This window comes from Cryptotermes secundus, unplaced genomic scaffold (genome assembly GCF_002891405.2).
Source record: "Cryptotermes secundus unplaced genomic scaffold, Csec_1.0 scaffold1500, whole genome shotgun sequence".
NCBI classification, from domain to species: domain Eukaryota; kingdom Metazoa; phylum Arthropoda; class Insecta; order Blattodea; family Kalotermitidae; genus Cryptotermes; species Cryptotermes secundus.
In genome coordinates, this window is record NW_019742994.1 from 7,041 (window position 1) to 26,595 (window position 19,555).

At 41.5% G+C, this 19,555-nt stretch overlaps 1 protein-coding gene across 1 annotated transcript; it reads left to right on the top strand.

The window, feature by feature from the left end:
- Positions 1-19: 19 nt before the first annotated feature.
- Positions 20-15,416, top strand: LOC111873676 (gastrula zinc finger protein XlCGF52.1). Its single transcript, XM_023868594.2, has 3 exons — positions 20-412; positions 7,206-7,358; positions 14,662-15,416. Exons 1-3 carry the CDS (start codon positions 227-229, stop codon positions 15,370-15,372), a joined length of 1,050 nt encoding a protein of 349 aa, XP_023724362.1. The 5' UTR covers positions 20-226; the 3' UTR covers positions 15,373-15,416.
- The last annotated feature ends 4,139 nt before the right edge of the window (positions 15,417-19,555 follow it).

Consider the following 19,555-nt stretch of genomic DNA (forward strand, 5'->3'; position numbering starts at 1 on the left):
GGGGGGGGGGTGTATGCATGGCAGGCAATTCCTACATTAGCCAAGAGACCATTAACTTCTGAGAACAGTATTCTGTTTAGTTATCATTTAGTAACATTTATGGAAGTTGTAACAAAGAAAATCTGTTCAAAACAGGTGTTGTCTGCTTCACACATTGCAAAACAGTCATAGTAGTGAAAGTGTATTGTATTTCATGTAATGAGAGCACAGCCATAATGGTAATGGTATGGTGGTATTACAGAACTGTGCAGATTTAGAGAAAGATGTACGAGGTCTGTGTGCTGAGACATGTTCAGTATCATCTCATGATGCGGATCACTTTGTCAGTATAAAAGTTGAAGACGTCTTAGATATAAAAGAGGAGAAGGTGCCTCTGCCAGTAACATGTCAAGCAATAAAAGCTGAATGTGAGGTGAGTTGTATGCTTCTCCACTGTTACACATATTTCACAAATATTCAGAATTGCTTGTTGTCTAACTCTTCTCCACATCTGAGTCTGTCTGTGTCTAGATGAAAAAAAAAAAAAACAGTCTAATGGTCAGATTTGAACTGTCTCAAAGGATTGTATTCTGATTCACATTTCTTGTGACATACTGCTGTTACTTTGTGCAGTTTTAAGTTGCATGAAATGAAATATTGAGTAAACTGAAAAGTAGAATAGAATAATTCGGAATTTTTGTCTTCTTACCTTCTCCCTGGATACCTAGGGATTAAATATACACAGAACTTGGTCTCACAATTTAAGGGAAGAAGAATATACACCGAGGATGTCTGAGGAGAGGGTGCTGAGGATATTCAGAATTTGTACTCATTACAGAATATTATTGTGAATGTCAAAAGAAGGAGAACAAGATGGGTTGCTCTCATAGCATGCAATATGAGAGAGATGAATTGCACACAAAATTTTGATTGTAACACTTGGCAAGAGGAGTGCACTTGCGAAACCTTTTGCATAGATATTAGCAATTTTTTTTTTAGATCTTATAGTACATTGCAAAGACAAATTTGCAATTATCAGTATATAGAAAACTCCCACAAATTTCTATTAAAATACTTAATAGTTCATGTCATCCATACGAACCTAAACTGTCAGGTATTAGCTACCTAGTAAATCAGTTACACACATATCCAATAACTAAGAAAGTGAAAGATATAGAAATGAATACCATCAAAAACATACTACACAATGAGTACAGCACTAACCTCTGTCACAAAAACAAAACAGATGCACTGAACCCCAGCACCAAAAAGCAAAATGGGTCACCTTCCCATACAGCGGTAAAGAAGTAAGAAGAATTACCAAACTTATTCAAAGCAAACAAAATATACCAAAGTCCCATACACAAACACAGGTATAACAGAAGTGGCATTTACCAAATGAAATGCCTAGATTGTCCACCAAAATACATCGTACAAACAGGAAGAACACTTAATATAAGGTATAAAAACACATTCATGCAATCGGCAACAACAGTGGCAATTCTGGATACTCAAACTGTATACTAAACGCAGGACATAGATATGGAACCATAATGGACACTATGGATATATAAAAGAAAGGCAAACATCTAAATACCTTAGAAAAAATATCATATCTGTAGAATCAGTAAAGATAAATTACATTTTAGTGATACATATATTGACACAACCACATATTTGAAACATTGCATGAGCCTTACATCAAATAGCACGTACTCCCCCATTTAACGTTATAAAAGCTGGATAGACACGCTGAACACACATAATATTTGCATACAATATAAAAAATATAAAATTAAACTAATATAGTGTCATGTGTTGTGTATGTCATGCGACAAATAACTTCAAGTGGGTCTTGGATTTAGCGAATCTTTATTGGACACTCACTCTTACACACCTTACAATTATTACCACTTGCAATATCACTTGACTTCTGGCCCAATACTCCAATGGGACATCTCAACTGTCCTTGGCCGTGGCTGGTTCTTGACTGTCTTCGATCACGGTTATCCCAAGACTGTCTCTAGCGGCAGCTGTTCCAAGGCTGTCTCTTCCAATACTCAACTTCCGTTCAAGGTTTGGATCTTTGTATAAGCCACACGTGGACTCAATAGAGGACACCCCTCGCCAGGGTTCGATGTCACGTGTTCGGCAATCTGTTGCTTCAGGAACGCTCCTTATAGAATACACCGGTAACGTGTTTCATCTCATCCGATGTTACTCAACGTTAATTCGTTGCTACAATTTGTCGCTCTGTTCACTCCCCAATTTCCACGTATTCGTTGCTGTGGAAGTGTCCGTTCTGATTGTAGCCATTGTCGCTATAATTGACGTAAGATAACGCGTCACATTGCTCCCTTCTAAAGGTTGTTCGTCCCCGAACAGCCTAACGATACTTCCTTGGTTTTGTTTCCTAAGGTGTTCATCTTCTGCATGTTACCTCTGCCCCACTTTTTCATTGGTGCTCGTCCTGAGCAGCTCCATAGTAGGGTGTGAGCTGGTCCAGGTGTACTACCAACATCTTCGACCTAGGGTTCTTCTGGATTCTGTATACTACATCATTTATTTGGTTGACTACCTTGTAAGGGCCTTCCCACGAGGATTGAAGTTTTGGTGATTTCCCTTTTTTGCGGGCTGGCCGGTAGAGCCACACTCTGCCGTCCTCATGGAACCCTGTGGAGTTGGCTAGTTTATCGTACCAAGTTTTCATTCGGTCACTGGCGAGCTTCAGGTGTTGCCGCGCATAATTGTGGATGTCGTGTAGATGATCCACTAAGTCTGCTGCATAGTCGGTTGTGTGTAGTTCCTTGTCTGGGGGTACTCCAAACAGCAGATCACAGGGTAGTCGGAGTTCTCATCCGAACACTAGGTTAGCTAGGGTGAAGCCCGTAGTGTCATGAGTGGATGCCCTGTAAGCTAGGAGGAAGAAGGGTAACCTCTCATCCCAGTCCCTCTGGTGGGATGCGATGACCTTCCATAAATGTTCCTCGATGGTTTTAATGTAGCGTTCCACCATGCCGTCCGACTGCGGGTGCAGGGGCGTGGTGTTCATCTTGCTCACTCCTAGGCGTTGCAAAACTTCTTGTAGCAGACAAGACTCGAAGTTACGGCCTTGGTCACTATGCAACTTGAGGTATGCCGAAGCAGCAGAAGTTCGTGACCAGAACTTCCGCTATTGTCGATGCCTTCTGGTTTGGGATGGTGTAGGCTTCCGACGATTTTGTGAAATAGTCCATTGTGATCAAGAGATGCTGGTTTCCATGTTCGCTCAGTGGGAAGGGTCCAGCTACATCAATTGCTATCCTTTCAAATGGGGCCCCGACATTGTACTGTTGCATTTGGCCCCTGTTTCTGGTCCGTGGGCCATGGCTGGCTGTGCAGATGTCGCACTATCAGCACCATTTTTCGATGTCGCTCCTTGCTTGGAGCCAGTAGTATAGCTGCCGAACCTTGTTTAGGGGTTTATTGACTCCCAAGTGGCCTCCTGATGGTCCACTGTGTAGCTCTGTCAGCACGTCCTTCATCCTGCTCCGAGAAATAATTATCTGGGGTACTTGATATCGTCCGTTGGCAGATTCCTGGTTGCGCTCTAGTACGCTGTTTCTCACAGTGAGCGATTTCCACTGAGCCCAGTAGCTTTTGTACATAGGACTCCGATCCGCGATATCTTTCCACTCAGGTTGTTGTCTGGTTTCTACTTCCTGTAGAATAGGCCCTGTGTATGGGTCGTTTAACTGTTCCTCTCTTAAGGCAACTGGGTCCCAGCCGGCTGCGGGTAGGGCTGCAATAGCTCGTATCTGCTTTAAGTCTGCACTTATCTCAACTTCGTGGCAGTGCTTGCACTGCTTTTGGCAGGGTCGCCTTGAAAGAGCATTGGCGTTGTTGTGTTTCTGACCTTGGCGGTGCTCTGAGTTAAAGTTATACTCTTGTAGGTGCTGTATCCAACGTGCGGTTTGACCTTCTAGATTCTTAAAGCTCATTAGCCAGGTTAGTGCAGAGTGGTCCATGTGCAGGTGGAAGTGTTGTCTGTACAGGTACTTGTGGAAATATTCCAGATTCCTCACTGTGGCAAGTAGTTCTCGTCGGGTGACGCAGTAGTTACTGCTTTGTTTAGCATCTTGCTGAAGTAAGCTATGACATGCTGCTGTCCGTCCTGTATTTGGGAGAGTACTTCTCCAATTCCGACATTACTTGCATCTGTGTCTACGATGCACCTCTCTCCTGGCTGGGGGTAGGCGAGAATAGGGACGGCACATAGAGCTCCCTTTAGTGTTTGGAAAGTGGCCTCCACCTCTGGAGTCCACTGGAAGGCCTGTTTCTCTTCTGTTAGTCTAGTTAGTGGTTTTGCAATATTGGCAAAACCTGAGATAAATCGCCTGTAATATGTGCGTAGGCCCAGAAAGCTTCTAATTTCGTGTTTACCCTTTGGGATTGGCCATTCTCGCACGGCTTTCACTTTTTCCGGATTGGTCGATATCCCTTCTGGTGTTACAATATGTCCGAGGTACCTGACTTCTTTCTGCAAAAGTTGACACTTTCCCAGGTTAAGTTTCAGGCGGGCCCCTCGGAACCTCTGAAACACTTTCTGTAGGTTGAGCAGGTGCTCTTGGAGTGTGCGACCTATTACGATGACGTCGTCCAGATACATGAGGCACGAATCGTACGTGAGGCCTCGTAGGACTGTCTCCATTAGTCTCTCAAAGGTTGCCGGGGCATTGTGGAGGCCAAAGGGCATGACTGTGAACTGCCATAGTCCTTGACCTGTCGAAAATGCTGTCTTCTCCTTGTCTGGGTGTACGTCGACTTGCCAATAGCCACTCTTTAGATCGAGAGTGGAAAACCATTTGGACCCAGCCAGTGTGTCCAGGGTGTCGTCAATCCATAGTAGTGGAAAGCAGCCCTTCTTGGTGATGTCGTTCAGCTTCCTATAATCCACGCAGAAGCGGAGTTCTCCACTCTTCTTTTGTTTTCCATCCTCGAGTCTGGTAATAATTGTAAGGTGTGTGAGAGTGAGTGTCCAATAAAGATTTGCTAAATCCGAGAACCACATGAAATTATTTGTCGCGTGACATACCCAACACATGACAACTGGTGTCAGAAGTGGGATCAGTTCGGATTCTGAGACGAATTTGGAAGAGTTATTAGACTAACGCCACCTCGAGTGTTATAACGCCACACAAGCTAGAATGGACTTACAACAGATGATGGAACGTCTGTTAGTGGGCCAAGGACAAATGATGGCTGGCCACAAAGAACTACTGACCAAACTGGAGGCTGACAGACAGGCCAATATGAAAACATGGCGAGAAGAGATGGCTGTAATGAGAGACAAATGGATGAACGACAACCACGATGAGATGTTGGCCTGCCAAGAGATGGAGGCACGTCAAGATGAGAAGAAGCCAGCCTCACTGGACAAGGAACCTGAGACGGCAGGGCAACAAGAGGTTACCGCAGAAGACACCACGTTAATGCCGGTCGGAGAACTGAGGAAATGATGTAAGGACTGAAAACTGGCCATGGAGTGCCACCGTCAGAAACCGAAGCATTTGACATGGGAAAATTGTGGACCCCAGAAGAAATCAGCTGTCACCCGCAGAGGGACTACACGCTGTGAGAAAGTGGCATGGAAAACGCCAATAGACAAGGAGATGTCCTGCTGCGCAACAGTGGCACGACGCAAGAGAGACATTGTGAAGAAGAATTTTACTCGGAGCTGGTGGATTCCCGAGGAAATGACTGGTCATGGCTGACAAGAATATGGCTCGCTACGCAAATGTGGCACAGGACAAAAAACTCAAATCTCAGGGAGATCAGTTGGAGTCACGCACAAGCCCACATAAGGATGTGTCGAAAAGGAGACAAGAAGAACTTGAATGCAGGAGGACGACAGAAGAATTCGTTGTGAAGGGAAAAGAAATAGAATGACTCAAGATTGAGAGAGACAATAAGGAGATTAAGAAGGCAGTTTGAGGCATGTGCAAGTGCACAAGCAGACGTGCTGCGCGGAATCGCAACAAATGACATCAAAAACTGGACACTGGAGGGGTTGACCCCCTCCTAAATGAAAGAAAGGAAACGGCCCGCATGGGAGGAACCGGTGGTAGAAACACCGGCCTCCCTAGCAAGAATGAATGAGGAAAGAATGAATGTGAGACAATGGGACCAACAAATCCTGGACCATGGAAGTGCTTGGGACGAACACTCTGGAAAGAAGGGGGAAGATGGAAAACGAAAGAAGAGTGGACAACTCTGCTTCTTCATGGATTACAGGAATCTGAAGAACGTTACACAACAGTGGGAAGTGCTGTTACGTCACCGCATGGGAGGGGTGTTTACTGAGCGTTGCTTAATGATGGAAGGAGTGGGGGTATGTGACATCACTCGCGAGACTGCAGAGTTCACGTGACCCCTACTTCCTGTTGCGCCATCCACGTCACAATAGAAACGAATTATACAAATAATATATAATAACAGTATCCTTTACACATTGCAGATAAGAGAAAACACCACACCTACATTCAAGAACTACACGATAACCTGAATACACCCATGCTGCGGGAAAGGTTGCACAAACAAGTCGTTTGGACAAGCAGATGATACCCACAAGATGAATGGGATTTAACTGGTTTTAACTAAAATTTATTAGAGTTGACCTAATTTAATTTTTAATTTCATAAGTAAGTACTGCATTACAAGTGGTGTGATGTTTTGAGATACCATGCAGTGCAGCAATTCTAGCATATTGGTAGCTTCCCGATGATGGCCATATACAGCCGAAACATGTTGTGAATGAAGAAGTAAAGTGACTATAATTAGTTGCATTTATTTTATATGAAATAAATGATGTTATTTTCTTCAGATGCCTCCCTGCCTGCCTTTGCAGCTACATTAACGTGGCACAAATTCCTGTCACTATTGTTGCAGGCTGTGGATCGGATTTGTTTGACTCTTTGTAGGGACCATTGGCAGTCTTACACTAACGAATATTTGGGTTCAGTAAATGACATGCAACTTCTGTACTAGCCGAGAGACTGTTAGCTTCTGAAGAAGAATGTGTTGTTTAGTTCTTAGTAGCAGCGTTGAAAGTTGTAAGAATGAAAATTTGTAAACAACTGATGTTTTCAGTTTAATGCAGTGTGAAATGGTTGTAATAACAAAAGTGTGTCACATTCATGTAAAGTGAGACTGCAGCCACAGTTGATAATGGCATGATGTTTTTACAGAAAGATGCACCACATGCATGGAGCGAGACATGTCCACCATCTTCTGATGATTTCCAACAGGTCATCAATATAAAAATTGAGGAAGGCTCAGATATAGACGAGGAGGAGAATTTTGTACCCTTCTCATTTTCAGGAGTAGAGGTTGAACATGAGGTGAGTTGTGTATGTGTGTGTATCTGCTCTCAGTCACATCTTACACATATCCAGAATTGTGTATTGCTTTTACTCATCTCTGTCTGTCTTAAAACAACTGATCTGTGGAGAATAGATTTTGAAGAGCTGTTTCTGTGAAATGTCTAAAGAGAATCATATTGTGTTGCACATTGCTTGTTAAATACCACATTCATCTTAAGGCATCATCCTTTATTATCAAAGTATCCATCAATAATGCAACAATTTAAAAGACATTAGGAATTTGTTTCACTCTAAAAATGCATTTCACCACTTTTTGATATTGTTAAAATCATTACATGTCAATAGGACATTAAAAGCATATTCTGTACATTAGAAGTGATTATCCAATTTTCTAGAATGTCTGTAGTCATGTATTTGTTCCAGTTTTCAACATGTTTCAGCCACATTGGCCATCATCAGGTAATTTCCCTTCTTTTGGGGAGACCATTGCACTGTATACTTGTTCACTGTGTTTCCATGGGCGTCAATATTTTGTTTCTATCTCATGATCAGAATGCCGTCGTTGCATTGTATTGCGGCTTTGGTAGTTTTCGTGAGTCACATGTATCACTGGTGCGGTCTACCTATGTAGACTGTGTGCACTAGTGATACAAGAGACACACAAAAACTACCAAAGCTGCAATAGAATGCAACGACGGCATTCTGATCATGAGATAGAAACAAAAATTTGATGCCCATGGAAGCACAGTGAACAAGTATACAGTGCAGTGGTCTCCCGAAAAGAAGGGAAATTACCTGATGATGGCCAATGTGGCCGAAACCAGTATTCTATATGCCTTCCTGTTCTCCATTCATTCTACATGCCATGCCCTAGCTCAAGTGGTTAGTTGCTTGCTTCCCACCACAGTGGCCCGGGTTCAATCCTGGGTCTGGTCAGATGGGATTTGTAGTGGACAAAGTGGCGTTGTGTTGGGTTTTCTCTGAGTACTTCGGTTTCCCCTGCCAATCTTCATTCCACCAAATTCTCCATCATCATAATCACCCAGGGCAGACTAAAATAGGCCCAATCAGTGGCCGCCCTGCCGAGTGGACCCAGTTGGGCTCCACTCCCCACTAAGTGAATTAAAAAAAAAAATTAATTATACTTGGAGACGAGTACAAGTTATAAGCTCCTTATTATGCAGTTTTCTCCAGCCTCCTGTCACTTCATCTCGCTTTGGTCCAAATATTCTCCTCAACACCCTGTTGTCAAACACCCCCACTATATATTCCTCCCTTAATGTCAGAGACCCAAGTTTCACACCTGTACAGAACCTTTCATTCCCCTTTCCATAGAATAATGTATATTTATATTCACCTGCTGGTGTGATACCAACTCTGTCCCATCTACCTCCTGTACTCCTTCTAAATCTAACTTATAAGATTTCTTCCTCCACTGCCCTGAGTGAACCTGCCCTATACATACTTGTGACAAGTACCGAATCTCATGTTAGCCCCAACCCCCAAGCAGGAGGACCATCCCTTGTCGGCTGTCTGCGACTGCTTATTCAATATATTTGCAGCTTCCCTCCATACCTGGAGGGTGTCTCCTCCATCTGCAACCCAAGGATGTGCCATGCTGTGGTGACAAGGGACCCACCTAGCATGGAAGTATCCAAAAATGGTTTGAATACATAATTTGAAATCCGTAATACAGTGTGGTACTAAAGTTCCAATAGTAATATGAGTACGGCAATATTTCTTTTCCTTTGGAGTGATTGTCACAAGGATATGAAAATAACAAATAATCATTCAACATTCTGATCACATTAAGCATTATCTGAACCAGAGAGTTAAAGATTTCACTGACCTTACATAATTCATCAAGGGGCAACAAACATAGGAACCGGCCTTTACAACTGCCACCCATAATTTGCTATACACCTGCATGCCCCACCCAGATTCTGCTTAACAGTTTGCTACATCCCTGTTTGCTGCGTATGCATATATATGAGAATAAATGCATTAACTTGATGGACATAACACAGAGTTGTTGGAAGTGCCACCAGTACTTCATACACACAATATAGTGTTCCCCAGTTGGAATACATGCAACATTTTTATGATGCTTGTTTAAGAGAGTATTGTGAAACAGTCATTATACTTAACTATAAATCAGAAGTTTATGGTAATAGCATGTAAGCTATACCTGAACCCATGCCTATTTAATGTAATAATGCAAAGTAACACTTTTAAGTTACCGCACTCAAAGTAACCCTCTTTATTTTTTTTCTGTGGCGCTACAGCCCCAATTTTTGGGCCTAGGCCTACCTCCATGAAACTCTCCGTTTCACTTCGGTTTACTAGATCTTACACATTCGGTAGAACTCCTTGGGCAAGTGATCAGCTCGTCGCAAGGCCTCTGCCTGTAGACAAACGCAGAAAAACGCACACAAACATCCATGCCCTGAGTGGGATTCGAACCCATGATTCCGGCTTCCGAGCGAGCGAAGACATTGCATGCCTTAGACCGCTCGGCTACCGGCAACCCTCTTTGTAACATACATGAATGTGATCTGTAGCATCTGAATTTCCCGTGCCAATGAGGTTGCACTGGTAGCACATCCTTTATCTGATTATGCTCATCACACAGTCACAACTGAGATAATGAAACAAGTTTCACTTAATATACTTGTAAATGAAGAGAACAGTGTTACTGTATTTTCTCATCTTTAATATTATCACACATTCCAGTGATGATAGACAGGTTTTTGATTGATAGCTCAGACAGTTTTACAGCTCATGAGTCCACACATTGCTGTCACATGTAGATTGGTGTTTCAGTAACGTTGCATGGCGGCAGCTTTCAGTGTGGATTTTTCTCTGCTTCTGGGCGTACATTGTTACATGGTGGCGACCATCTCATGCTCTGACCACTGGCTTCAGCCAGTACGTACTTCAGCTGTCAGTTCTTAACTGGCTCCCAACTGCCGAACCAACCCACACTACACAATCAACTTTTATCTGCCTCGGTTCAGACTGAATAAAAAACACCACTTCCAACAATTCCTCCATTGTTGTGTGCATACATTGCTTAGCGATGGCTCTGGTATTGTGTGTTATGCAGCCGTTGCCTAGCAATGGCTCTTTTCCTGGTCCCTTACTCTAGCTGTTAGGCCTCATATCACAAACAATGCCAAAGGAATTAATCTGTATCACCCTCTTGTTTTGCTTTTTGAAGAGATGCTGACTGCAAAAAAAATGTATCATTTAGAAAACAAAAGGCTTGTGACAGTGTACCAAGAAAACTACTGTGGCAAGCCCTGGGAAAGGTAAATGTTAACCAACTGGTTATACAAATTACAGCAATAACAAATACATTCTAAATTAATATGTATACAATTCTGACTGTGAAACGGTTATTGGAATATAAATATTTTACACTGAACAAAGTTATTAATATACAAATCAATAGTAAAAGTATATTAACATATGGAGTGGAAACATGGTCAATAAAATGGAAACAGACATAAATTATTAGCTACAGAAATGGATCATCTAAGGCCTGCAGCAAGGGTATCACAAATGGATAGAATTAGAAATGAAACAATTGGAATAAAAATTGGAATGAAGAAAGACATATTACAGGCAATAGAGGAACAGCAATTGCGATAGTACAGCCACATCATATGAATGAAGGACTGTAGAATTGCTAGGCAAGTTGCTGAATGGAACCCACAGGGGAAAAGCAGGTGGGGCAGACCAGTGAATTCATTGAAGGGTGGGATTAGTAGCAGCATGTAAAGGAGAAACATCAAGGATGAAGAATGTTTTGATCTAGAGCTCTGGAGCAAAAAATTTTTGTCTTTGGGTTGAGGAAAACTTTGTTTTCACAGAGAAGTTGCTATATACAGTGGATTCCAACTAATTGGGCCACACAGAGACAAGAGTATTTTGTTGCAATTAAGTGGCTGCCCCAACTATATGAAGTTGTATGTAAAGAATTAAAAAGAGTACATGTACATAAGACAAAAAAGTAAGCTTTTTGTTTATTGAGTAACAAAAATACTGACTTTAGATGAGTTGAAACAGTTTGTGCAATTCACAGAAAAATATTTACCCTAAAAACAAAATTAATTTATGTATTAAGTATGCATATACATCTTAACAGTTATTGATGAAAGAACTGATTGAGTGCCCCCTGCCATGTTCCCTTGATTGTCTGCAACTGAGCAAAATCAGCCCGGGTTTCTAGTGCAGATGTAGGATTGCCTTTATTGCCTTCCTGCATGAAAGACAGTTGTCCAGCAATACATTTTGTAGCATCATAGTCACTCAAATAATGCTCGGGTATGTTATTTTCGGTTTCCTGATCTTCTGATGTTTTCTGGTGTATTGTTGCAGTTTGTTCAACAACTGCTTCCTCATAATCTTCATTTTCATCATGCCATTGAAGACTATTGTTGATTCTTGGAAACTCTTTGTAATTTCTGATGTCCATTTCCAATATGATGGTCATTTTCACTATTCGCCATATTTGGTACCACCAAGTCTGAGTGTTCAGTACCACAGTGAGCATCACATTTCTGAATGGTATTGATATTTACTCTTCGCAGAATATTGGCAGTAAACTATAATGCTTGTAAAAGATTAGTCCTTGCACTGTCTTTGTAGCTGTTGAAGGTGGTGTCAGTAGATTTTCATGAATGTTTTCAAGGATGTAGTTTACATACTTTGTGAAATATAAAGTCTTCAAATTTTTTGGTTCCCATGTCCATTGGCTGTACCAGGTTAGGTTGTGTTTTCAAAGAATCTGAATGAATGTGTGCTGCACAGTTGTTAAGACAGTAAAATTTTCCTCAGTTTCCTTTGTAATTCCACTCCCAACTCATTAGCCACTTATTACAAATTTCAAATGTGATCCACACGTTTTTGTTAGTATAATACAGAACTCGTAGAGTATCTGTACTAATTCCCTTAAACCACTGAGGCTTGTCCCCTTTCCAAATATCCAGCAACTTCTGTTTATCAGTTCATGACATGTTTGAACAGCAAAACACAGTTACACAATCCATTGCATACTTTTGCATGTTTATAGGTAAGGGAGCCATCTGGCGTGGCACAATAAAATAAACCTATTTCATTGGAATTGTAGGTAACTGTGCATAATTTCTGAAGCAAGTTTGGCAGCTTTGTGAATATCCATGTTCAGTACTTACAGCATCAGCACTATCTTTGCCATGTGCCTTCTTGAATTTTATCCCAAACTTGCATTTCCGTCGAGACAACCATATGTTGCTTTGAAATTGATATGACCCAGCTTTTTAGCTATTTCCTCTGACTTTCTTTCAAACATTGGAATGCTAAGACCTACAGCTCATCCAATTATGATAAAAACTGACTGAGGACCTCTTCAGCATCTTGATCCTTACCTTCACCCTTCCATTTTTGGGCATTTCCCAGTTCTTTGTGTATGTCCATTCATCTTGTAGTTTCGCATGCTGCTTTTGTAGCATTTGGCTCTCCATGAATCCCTGCCAGTTGGCTATGACTGGTGTTAGGCAGTTGGTTTTTAATTTGTTCCACTATGTTAGGCATTTCTGTAGGGATCTAAAATTTTAAATGAAAATGTTGCTGCTCATGCTGCAGTAGATTCACAAATGCAGTTGCTGTGTTATGCTGTTCAGCTGTAGCTAGGTGACCCATTGATGACATATTAATCACAAGTGCCCCATGTGGCAGCAGCTGCCCAGTTAAATGTCCCAAATAAGCAAAGAAAATTCTTGTTATATTATTGATTTGTTTTTGTTCTCCAAGAGTTGTCCCAAAAAAATGGCTTCTCCAGTTAAGCAATAGCTATATTAACTTGAATCTGCTCTGTGTGTATGTGTGTGCCTGTTTTATTGTGGTACTTGTTTCTTTAACCATCTACCCCATTAATGAATGCATATTCTTCCTTCCTTTTGTTGTAGTTCTTGGGTAATCTGGCAGCTGCACAATGAGCCATCTAGCTGACAGGTCTCCAAGGCATCTTGTTATGTGACCCACAGGTCACTACTGACCTTGTGTATGAGCCTGCAGCTGAACCAGTGCTGTGATGCACCTGAACTTCTGTTTAGTGTGTCTTATTATTTCTTTGAATTAAGTCCGGTCAGTCTTTATGGCACTTCACTTTTTGATTTCATTTGAGTGGTCGTCAGTTTATCTTGGCTGGAACATTTGTCCTTTTGGCCACATTACTGTCCATTCAGACATATAGACAGGTTCTGTCACATTAAAAGTCATGGGCTCTCTGGCTGTAAGTCAGAGCTATAGCCACGCTTAAATATTATTCCAGTGCACCCACTTATCTGAATGTAACTTCTAACTTGCAGGCATGTTCCATAGCTATGTAACATGCTCTGTGACACACTTCAAATTACGTATTTAGAGATTTCTAGAATAGCTTTCCATATTTCAATCTGTAAGCCCTCCATTATGTATGAATTATATATCTGTAGACTTTTTCTTCGATATGTCCCCGGAGGTAATAATTCCACAAAATCAGATCAGATCTGGTAAGGTGACATCCACAGACCTCTACATAGTATCTGTTGAAAACAGTCCACAGGGACTACACTCAATCTTCTGTGGTGTGTGCTGGTGCATTATTGCAATGAAAATATATGTAATTGTCATATTACATCATTTATTTATCAAGCACACATTCCAAAATATTATCACATGTTTTGAGTGTGACTATAGATGGGATTTGGATAGGTAATCAGATTTATTGGACACTTTAATACACAACTCATGACTACACTTTACAAATCACTGTCACACAGAGACGGCCATGTTCTCAGTCACAGTCTTCACCACTCTGCTTCAGAACGTCTTCCAACAGTAGATATCTCTGCTGCCAAGCTCATGTCCTCACTGGCTGGTGACCATCTCACACCAACCTCCTACTCCTCTAACTGCCATTTCAGGTCTGTCCCTTAATGGCAGTTGGTCCTTGTTACATAGCCTCAGTATGGACCACACAGAAAACACCATGTCTAACAGTTACTCCATTGTTGCATGTTACACAGTCGTTACCTAGCAATGGCTGTTTCTCTGGCTCCACAGTTCTTTATTTGAACACAGATATACCAAAATGTCTTTCATGTGCTGCTCTACTGTAACTATTTTGTAAAGGCATATAGTACTGTAACTGCAGATTACACGTGGCAGTTCAAGTTTTGTAATGGAATTTGGTAAATAACACATCCTTGTAAAAAAATATATTTTATGTCATTTATAACTTACTTTGAATATCATTTTTTGTCTTATATCATACATTTCTTTATATTTTCACCAGAGTACTCTGAATGAACCACAAGATGTGCATGGTCAGGATCGTCCATTTTCCTGTGATGTGTGCAAGAAATCATTCAGGCAGCAGAGTCATTTGAAGGAACATAAACGTATACATACTGGGGAGCGGCCATTTTCCTGTAATATATGCAATAAATCGTTCAATCAGCAGAATCATCTGAAGAAACATCACCGTACACATAGTGGGGAGCGTCCTTTTTCCTGTAGTGTATGTAATAAGTCATTCAGTCAACAGGATCATCTGAAGACACATCAAGGCATACACAGGGGGGAACGGCCATTTTTCTGTATGGTATGTAATAAATCATTCACGCGGCAGAGTGATCTAAAGAGACATGAAAGTATACATAGTGGGTATCGACCATTTTCTTGTAATGTGTGTAATAAATCTTTCAGTCGACAGTGTGTACTGAAGACGCATCAGCATATACATAGTGGGGAGAGGCCATTTTCATGTAATATGTGTGATAAATCATACATTCGGCACAGTGATCTTAAGGCACATCAATGCATACATAGTGGGGAGCGGCCATTTTCCTGTAACATCTGTAATAAAACATTCATGCAACAGTGTGTACTGAAGACACATCAACTTATACATAATGAAGAGCCTTCATATTTCTGTAATGTGTGTAATAAAACATTCCGTTGGGAGAGTAGTCTGAAGAGACACCTACTTGTGCATAGTCAGTAGTGGACATTTTCCTGTAATGTGTGTAATAAACCATTCAGAAGGAAGAGTAGTCTGAAGACACATCAATACATACATAGTTGGAAGCACTCTTTTCCCTGTATGTATGTAATGAATGGTGTATACAGTAGAATGATGTGAAGGTACAGCAACACAGAATTTGGAATTTACATCAACCAAACTGCGATGTAAGTTTAATGTGGACATAACCTTAAACATATGTATCCATGGATATGTTCTGTGATATCATTATTGAATCTAGCTTAGGGAGAGGGAAACCTGTGTTACAAAGACTGGAATGTACTACATGGTGTCATGAGAAATCAGAATTTAGCTAGCCAACCAACACAGTATGCAGGGGCATGCTGTAGCACAGTTGGTTGAGACACTATACTAGAAGCCAGAAGGTTGCGGGTTCCAGTCCCAATGAGGTCATTGGATTTTTTTCAGTTGACCTAATCCTTCCAGCTGCACTATGGCCCTGGGTTTGACTCAGCCTCTAGCAGAAATGAGTACCAGAAATATTCTTGGTATATTCTTAGGGGTAAAGCGCGGCCGGCTCGTAGGGATGACAACCTTGCCGCCATCTATGAGCCGATTGTCTAGAAAATGTGGGAACCTCAACATCTCACAATCCTATGGGCCTTCATGGCCTGTTACAAGGATACCTTTACTTTTACTTACCAGCAGTATGCAGTGAAGCAAGTTGCTTGACCAAAGAGAAAATTCAGAGGTCATTACATGATCTACATTTCTCAGTGGTTGAAATTTGTGGGTGTTAATTTGCTCTCAAATTCTGCAATGCAAATTTCATTTAGACAAGGATATGACACAGGGTGGATTAGTGGCACCTTTACTGACTGCTAATCTTAATAATCTTGCAAGTGCAGTTGATGCAAACCATTACAAGAAGGCATGGAAACTAATAGGAATCATTATTTATGATGAAGGTGCTGGACAAGATTCCTTGTATTATGTGATTATTTTCCATATATGTAACATTCAGATGACTTTTGTCACCATAATGAAATCTGTGTTATAAGGAATGTGTGCTTTATCACACTTTCACTGTATTTGAAGAGTGTCATTTCTTTCATTTATAACAATGATACAATTTGTATCCATGCAGTTTCCATCAGAGTTAAGGCCCTGTAACAGGGTAAATGATTTTCTAAAGACTTATGACATGGGTCAACTGATCTGACTGATGTGTTGGACATTGTCTGTTGTGTAGAATAAATTTACTGTACTCAACATTTGGAAGTTGGCTCATTATACAGCTATATTTGTTACTGTTCATTTTCTGAAGTATATGATCTGTAGGTTAGCTCTGTTTCCATATCCAGATGATTATTTGTTGCTGTATTGACAGAAGTCCTGTTTTCTTCTCTTTCTGGATTAGTGGTGACAGTTGGAATCAAACCTGGCATGTCCTAGTAAACTGCACACTTAGGCCTCACCATATCTCAAGCAGTTCGTCGCTGGCTTCCCACTGCAGCGGCCCGGGTTCGATCCCAGGTCTGGTCAAGTGGGATTTGTGGTGGACAAAGTGGCACTGTGGTGGGTTTTCTCTGAGTACTTCAGTTTCCCCTGCCAATCTTCATTCCACCAAATTCTCCATCATCATCATCACCCGGAGGCAGGCTACAATAGGCCAATCAGTGGCTGCTGTGCTGAGTGGACCCAGTTGGACTCCACCCCCCACTAAGCAAATTAAAAAAGAAACTGCACACTTAGTCCCACAGCTGAAGTGGACACTGGTAGACAGAAGAGATTAGCTGAGTTTTTATAGCAACTACTGGCTGAAACTTTGTATGTAAGTACTTCAGCTCAAATTATAGTACCCTATGACAGGTGGATCTCTAAGTTCCTTAGATGGTATCGTATCAATCATTTGCACTGCTGAGGCAGACTTTCTTTCTTACTTCCCCAGTAAGGGAATGATAGTAATGTTAAGTTGAGGCGAGTTGCCATATTGTGCAGACATTGGACATTGCATATGATAGTTTTGCTGTGTGCACCCATTTGTTTTCTCCTCATCACAAAATGATGTCAGTTTAAGAGTAATGATTCTGCTTTTACTATGAAGAACATAGTTTGACGTGTTAATGCTGTAAATTGTTTTCTGTATCCTTCAGTGTCATAATAAGTTTGACAGCTGTGTAACTGAAAAATGACAAACAGTAGAAGAAATAGAGTATTGGATGTCTTACCTCATGGGTAACATACTCTTCCTCAAATAGGTGGAAGTCATGAAAAAATCCATTGGAACTGTCAATGTCTTGATGCTACACATGTAGTAAAGCAGCACATGAAATGAAGGACATTTTTTCCAGCATCTTCATAATTAATGAATACTATCTAGTCACCACATTTTATCATAACTTTTTGTATGAAGTGTACTTGCAGTTTTGTTTCTGAAATTGTTTATTATGTAACATTTGAAGCTCTCACAGAAAATCAATGTGCTAAAGTCTTTTCAGGCGACAGCCATGACAATGTTGAATTAAAAACCAACTTTTCAGAAATCTCCTTGGTCTGTCATTAGGGTCAGTGTTGTGAATGATCACCATATGCCACTGATATTTATACCAGTTTGTCAAATCAGTGCCTTCCTATTGGTATACTATACAGTAGGAGGGTGGATTCAAGCTGTGTGGTCACCCATCTGACTCTAAACTATCACCATGTTGCTTAACCTGCTGTCCCAGTTGTCAGTTTGTATTCTTTTTAGCATGCTGTGCTCTGCATCTTCTTTGGATTTCTGTGCTGTATGTGTGTGTGTGTGTGTGTGTTGGAGTGCCTGCCAGGAATGGAAGATAGCCAAGGAGGTTGCCCATAAAGAAAGGATGGACTTCTGGCTGGAGATAAGGTAGGCCTGTCTAGGAAAGACGCCACAGATTTTTAGACAAATGCAGGACAGAGAGTCCAGTGTGGAGCATAAAGAGGCCTCTAAGGAAGAGGCCGCAGTGAATCACGTTGGATCACTGAAGAAGCGGCCTGGGGACTGGCATCTAGCTGGAGGGTGCTACGGTCTGCCAAAGAAACGGACCCAGGGTTATGGTGGGTCCTGGAAGAAGATGGCCGTTGCCTGCAGAGGGATGACCTGTCAAGCATGAGTGCCATGGCATAAAGGATGTGGTCGTAGCAGACCAACGATGAGAGGTGACAAAAAAAAAAAAACAGACCAGGGAAAATATTGTACAAGGAACCTGGAAAGAATGAACATGCAGGAAGAAATGTTGGGCAGAACTGGAAAGCTTCAATGGAATATGGACCCAAGGCTTAAAGAAGCGACCATGTCTGAGGAGCAAGAGGACAGTGGGCAGGATCTTTGGGAAAACAATTTGCTTGGGAGACCTTGAAGTGAATAGCTGGATCTTCCATCTGGATTCAGGAAATGAATATCAGGACATTATGGTGGGGCTGGCCCTGTCCAAAACGGAAAAAGAAACTGCACACAGATTAAGAGCCAGGGATGTAGGAGCATTACCATTCTCAGAACTTTTACCCCCACCAATCAGAAAAGCAGGATGATGGTGAAAAATCTGGGACTGGCACGCTTATCAGGGAACCACTTGGGATGAGCAGCCTTAAGGAGGGAACAGCAGGAGTGTTTGGAGAGTAAACACCGCGAAAACTGTAACACAGGGAGGAAGGTGAGACCAAGCAGGGATGTTGCAAGCACAACCCACAGTATAGGAGAAATGGCCGTATGCCTGTAGGCTATTTGGGATGAATAGCCTTAAGGAGGGAGAAATGTGGTGTATAGACCTATTGTTGTGCATAGACAGATAAGCAAACACCTATTTCTGAGTAACGGTTGGTAAACACATTCTCACGGAAATGATAGCAAGTCTGTTGCTAGACAGTCACCCATGACTACAAAAGAAGGATTCTTGACCAACTGAGCTGTAGGGGGAGCCCCCCCTGAGGCTCATCTTACATTGAATGGACAGAATATCCCCTTTGTCAATCATGTAAAATATTTGGGTGTAACCTTCAGTAAGATGATTACATGGAGACTGCACGTAGAAATGATTGAAGCCAAGGCCTTCTGAATATGTATTAGAATCTACACACTATTCAAAAGTGTGTGTTTAAGCGTTAACATTACACATAAAGTAACCCTCCATAAGGCACTGATCAGGTCAGTAATGACTAGGGCCCAAATTTTTTGAAAATG

Excerpts from the sequence above, each read along its gene's own strand:
- LOC111873676 (XM_023868594.2), top strand. The coding sequence starts at position 227 with ATGGTGGTATTACAGAACTGTGCAGATTTAGAGAAAGATGTACGAGGT. Across the intron at positions 413-7,205 it reads CAATAAAAGCTGAATGTGAG|AAAGATGCACCACATGCATG; the intron begins GTGAGTTGTATG and ends ATGTTTTTACAG. Across the intron at positions 7,359-14,661 it reads GAGTAGAGGTTGAACATGAG|AGTACTCTGAATGAACCACA; the intron begins GTGAGTTGTGTA and ends TATTTTCACCAG.